Source organism: Eucyclogobius newberryi, unplaced genomic scaffold, assembly GCF_026437365.1.
Source record: "Eucyclogobius newberryi isolate DKJ021-1_F unplaced genomic scaffold, fEucNew1.0.hap1 SCAF_5, whole genome shotgun sequence".
NCBI classification, from domain to species: Eukaryota; Metazoa; Chordata; class Actinopteri; order Gobiiformes; family Gobiidae; genus Eucyclogobius; species Eucyclogobius newberryi.
The window spans coordinates 25157274-25163273 of NW_027316167.1; the positions used below are offsets into that span (position 1 = coordinate 25157274).

Here is a 6000-nt window from a genome sequence, read left to right on the forward strand (position 1 = left end):
GACATTTAAGGGCCACAACAGTGACGCTTCAACATACTGTGTGTTATGATTAAGGTTCACTTTATCATCCTTGTGCTCTGTATTTGACCAATCTCAATGAGGCAGGGGCCACCTGTCAGGTAGAGTGGGCAATATGGCAAAACATTTATATCACTGGATTTTCTTGGAGTCAGATCACAATTTTGATTTCATCAAGTTTGATGTAAACTTTCTATTTTTCTTAAGGATGTAATTAAAGACATTTGCTCCTCCTGAACATGCACACTTCACAGCGATTGGTTAAATCCACTTGTCACTCACTCAGAGCAAAACAGAAGCTAACCAATCAGATGAGTGGGTGGGGAAAATGTGTTTGAGTAGCACAGAAATACTGCATGACAATTTCGCCAAAACAGCAGCTCGTCAGTCACAGGGACCAGATCGCACCCTACAGTCAGGACTGGAGCAGGGGCCAATCACAGCGCAGACACCTGAGGACCCTTCTTCCACTCCAGCTTGAGTGGGGCAGGAGGACGAGTGGCTTGTCCTTGTTTTCAGATTAAATACGAGACGGCTCCAGTCCGTTTAATCAGCAAGGACAGCTGCAGGAGTTGTGTGAAAATGCCACTCCTCCCGCCCAGCTTACTTTCCCGATGCATGATTATAAAAGCAGCCAAAGTGGTGTGGGAAAACAAACTGGAGTTTTACAAGCGAGACACACACACACACACACACACACACACACACACACACACACACACACACACACACACACACACACACACACACACACACACACACACACACACACACACACACACACACACACACACACACACACACACACACACACACACACACACACACACACACACACACACACACACACACACACACACACACACACACACACACACACACACACACACACACACACACACACACACACACACACACACACACACGTTAGTAGCACCTAAACGCGACAGGCAGCAGCAGACAATGTAGAATATGTTCAAACTGAATGAACGTGCAAACACAAAAACCAGGAGGAAGTCAGGCGAGTTTGGGTGACCGCGCAATTCGCACGCACGTGACTTGAAACTACAGTCTTGACAGAGAGGAGACGGGTGTGGATTTTCGCATGAGCGTGTTATTCCTCTGCGGGCCTTGTACACACTGAAACATTCCTCGGGACACGTACACTCATCACACTGTACATCCTTAACCTGGCCGACTTCAAAAAAGCTCGGGTTTCTCAACATGAGCAAGTGTGCGTGGATTCCACAGGCGCCCAACATGACACGGGGCTCCAAGACACAACATGCATGTGCGTGGAGTCGCTCTGCACATAATGGAGAGGCTCAAAACTATCAACGACGAGAGGGGGAGGACTGTGTGAAGACTGAGCCGAGGAGACATGGTATGACAGGCTCAAACTCTTCAGACTAACATCCAAAAATGTGTGGCCTTCAGAATGTAGAAAGAACGAGAGAAATAAGTGCAAGTCCCCTAAACGAGTGTGCATACAACATCTCATACTTCCTAATCACTGTCACTTTAACCATAATTGAATCACTCACTGCACTGCAAATGTATATCTAAATTTGTGTGCATATTAAGCCCATTTTTTATTTTGAATCTTTTATTTTTTTTATCTGATAGCTTATTGTTATTCTTATCCCATTGTAGATTTAAATTGTTCCTCGTTTTGACTTATTGTTTTATGTTTCACCAAATCACCAAGTTCCTATGTTTGTGAATTCTGTTCATTGACAATAGCAATAAACCATTTCTGATTCTGATAATCAATACAGTTACAAAAACGTAAGTGTTCTTATTATTATTTTTAACTTGTGAAGAAATCCGTCTATGGACAAAGTTCAGTCACACTTTGCAAGTAAAAAGCAGCAATAACAAGCCATTCTTTTTGACTTTACATAGATTGTTTGATCATTGTTCATCGTTTTCTGTTGCACCGAATCACCAGACAAAGTTCTTATGTTTGTGAATCCTGTTCTTTGGCAATGGCAATAACAAACCTTTTGTCATTCTGAGCTTGTGGGCCGTGTTTTGGAGCCTTCACTACAGTTCTTCCCTCCACAGGCAGCACTCCTTAACTTGAACGGCAGGTTAGTGATTAGACAGACGGAGCGGGATGTCGCAACACTCGCAGACCGTTGTGATAACGAGTTCTGCCGGTTGTAACAATTCATTCCTTGAGTCACCGTGAGTAGGTCAAGCGCTTCATCCAGGAGGAGCTCGCGCCATTAATAAAAAAGAAGCTCGCGTTTGTGCAGCTCATTAGCACTAATTAATAGCACCTGCTCCTGAGAAGGGCTAATTTCGTTTCGTCTTAAACTCAAAGTTAAATATGAAGTTAAATATGAAGTTATGTCCCACATTTCAAACTGTTTCGCACACTTTCCCTCACCCACCTTGTCCTTGTTGTTGTCGTGCTCCGTGGGAGGTGAGGTGGGGGATTTAACGCCCCCGCCGCCCGCTGCCACCGCCTGGGTGACGGTGCCGCCCGGTGCCGCCGCCGCGCTGCTCTTTTCCACACTTTCCACCTTGATGAGTCTGTGCGTGGGTGAAACGTATTTGATATCCGGCGAACTCACGGCGTTCAAACTCGAGCCGAAGGAAATGTTTCCACCGGGAGTGTACGGGTCCTCGAAGTCCAGTTCCTTTTGTATTTTGTAAGCGGCGAGGATGTCCGGCTGCGCGGCGGAGGGGAACGTCGCCCCCCTGGAGCTCGGGTAGCCTGGCGCCCCGGTCACCCCGGGACTGTAGTCCTTCTTCGGAGGCGCCGGAGGGGGTGCTTTGGTAGTTTTGAATCCGAGGTGCTCCTTGAACCACTTGGCCATGCTGCCAGTGCATCGCTCAAAGGTCAGTGAATGTAGTTTAGTCCCAGCCTTTCTGCCGCCGCTTCCCCGAGAGTGTTGGTCAAAGTGTGCTCCCGGGTCGCGCGCAGCTGACTCTCCGGTGTCCGCGCGTGTCGCCAGTGTTGTCCCGTGCGGGTGCGTAAGGAGCGCGCCTGACGCCGAGGCGCTCCCGCAGACACTTTTAGGAGCTCCGCCGGGTCTGTCACACACACACACGCGCTCTCACAGCGCCCGCTGCTCCCTCACGTCGGGCTTCTCCGCGGAGCAACATGGGAGCTCGTGCCAGAGGAACACGCCCCCTCAACCTGCTCGCCCACCTGAGAACATCCACTGCCCCCTACCGGACAGACTCATGTGTTACACTACCGGACAGACTCCTGTGTTATACTACCGGACAGACTCATGTATTATACTACCGGACAGACTCATGTGTTATACTACCGGACAGACTCATGTATTATACTACCGGACAGACTCATGTGTTATACTACCGGACAGACTCATGTGTTATACTACCGGACAGACTCATGTGTTACACTACCGGACAGACTCATGTGTTATACTACCGGACAGACTCATGTGTTATACTACCGGACAGACTCATGTGTTATACTACCGGACAGACTCATGTGTTATACTACCGGACAGACTCATGTGTTATACTACCGGACAGACTCATGTATTATACTACCGGACAGACTCATGTGTTATACTACCGGACAGACTCATGTCTTATACTACCGGACAGACTCATGTATTATACTACCGGACAGACTCATGTGTTATACTACCGGACAGACTCATGTCTTATACTACCGGACAGACTCATGTATTATACTACCGGACAGACTCATGTGTTATACTACCGGACAGACTCATGTATTATACTACCGGACAGACTCATGTGTTATACTACCGGACAGACTCCTGTGTTATACTACCGGACAGACTCATGTGTTATACTACCGGACAGACTCATGTGTTATACTACCGGACAGACTCATGTGTTACACTACCGGACAGACTCATGTGTTACACTACCGGACAGACTCATGTATTATACTACCGGACAGACTCATGTATTATACTACCGGACAGACTCCTGTGTTATACTACCGGACAGACTCATGTGTTATACTACCGGACAGACTCATGTGTTATACTACCGGACAGACTCATGTGTTACACTACCGGACAGACTCATGTGTTACACTACCGGACAGACTCATGTATTATACTACCGGACAGACTCATGTATTATACTACCGGACAGACTCATGTGTTATACTACCGGACAGACTCATGTGTTACACTACCGGACAGACTCATGTATTATACTACCGGACAGACTCATGTATTATACTACCGGACAGACTCATGTGTTATACTACCGGACAGACTCATGTGTTATACTACCGGACAGACTCATGTGTTATACTACCGGACAGACTCATGTGTTATACTACCGGACAGACTCATGTATTATACTACCGGACAGACTCATGTGTTATACTACCGGACAGACTCATGTATTATACTACCGGACAGACTCATGTGTTACACTACCGGACAGACTCATGTGTTATACTACCGGACAGACTCCTGTGTTATACTACCGGACAGACTCATGTGTTATACTACCGGACAGACTCCTGTGTTATACTACCGGACAGACTCATGTGTTATACTACCGGACAGACTCATGTGTTATACTACCGGACAGACTCCTGTGTTATACTACCGGACAGACTCATGTGTTATACTACCGGACAGACTCATGTGTTATACTACCGGACAGACTCATGTGTTATACTACCGGACAGACTCATGTGTTACACTACCGGACAGACTCATGTATTATACTACCGGACAGACTCATGTGTTATACTACCGGACAGACTCATGTGTTACACTACCGGACAGACTCATGTATTATACTACCGGACAGACTCATGTGTTATACTACCGGACAGACTCCTGTGTTATACTACCGGACAGACTCATGTGTTACACTACCGGACAGACTCATGTATTATACTACCGGACAGACTCATGTGTTATACTACCGGACAGACTCATGTGTTATACTACCGGACAGACTCATGTGTTATACTACCGGACAGACTCATGTATTATACTACCGGACAGACTCATGTATTATACTACCGGACAGACTCATGTGTTATACTACCGGACAGACTCATGTGTTATACTACCGGACAGACTCATGTGTTATACTACCGGACAGACTCATGTGTTATACTACCGGACAGACTCATGTATTATACTACCGGACAGACTCCTGTGTTATACTACCGGACAGACTCATGTATGCGTTATATTACCATTATATTACCGGACTGACTCCTGGATGTGTTATATTACCGGACTGACGCCAGGAGGAAACTTCTGTGGGAGAAGTAGTCTGCCCTCAAAGCAAAATGTCCATTACGGTAACCTTTAGGTTAAATTAAACAGCATATAGCTTTATATAACATTTTGAAACCACTGAACATGTGAATGTCTTTAGCCTATAGTTACGTAGCCTGTGTTTTGGGGGAAATGGTCCTATTTGGCTTATTGTTAATAGACCACCTTGTACCATGTGCAGGCTTTAAGTTATTTAAGTTATTCTTCTCTGGTGGCCTCTGCAATCAATTTAAATTGCAAATCACAGTGCAAATGACCAGTGCAGTAGTTTATGTGTCACACACTAAAACATGTAGATTTGCAAACAAATTTGGTCAACTGACTATGATAATGGTACTTAAGGCTGCGCTAAATCTCAAAGATAACATACTTAAAGTGATAATAAATGAAGTCGTCTTTATTATCAGGAGTAATAGCTGCAATACAGCAAGCTTTTATGAAGCTACATATCTTTTTAATAATAATTTATATACACATAGAACTTGTGCAAGTCATTGTCCTGAGGCAGAGCAGAGTTTAACCCTGGCAGTCCTCCGGGAGAGACACTTTGTGCAAAACCCATTACTTGTGCCCTGAAATCCTGCCAATGTTGCACTCTGAGTTGCACCACAGAAATCTGACCAGCTCAGTTTTACTGCACTTGAAAGGAACAATTTCGCCCACAGCAAGACATTAATCTTGATAACTAGATCACTATACATCTGGG

At 45.7% G+C, this 6000-nt stretch overlaps 1 protein-coding gene across 1 annotated transcript in view; it reads right to left on the bottom strand.

Annotated features, from left to right (window-relative positions):
* LOC140381001 (SH2 domain-containing adapter protein F) overlaps positions 1–3079 on the bottom strand; it is a 76129-nt gene extending 73050 nt beyond the window's left edge. Inside the window, exon 1 of the mRNA XM_072465004.1 lies at positions 2418–3079. Within this exon, the coding sequence (XP_072321105.1) occupies positions 2418–2846 (429 nt within the window). The 5' untranslated portion in view covers positions 2847–3079. The remainder of the gene's footprint in view (positions 1–2417) is intronic.
* Between the last annotated feature and the right edge of the window lie 2921 nt (positions 3080–6000).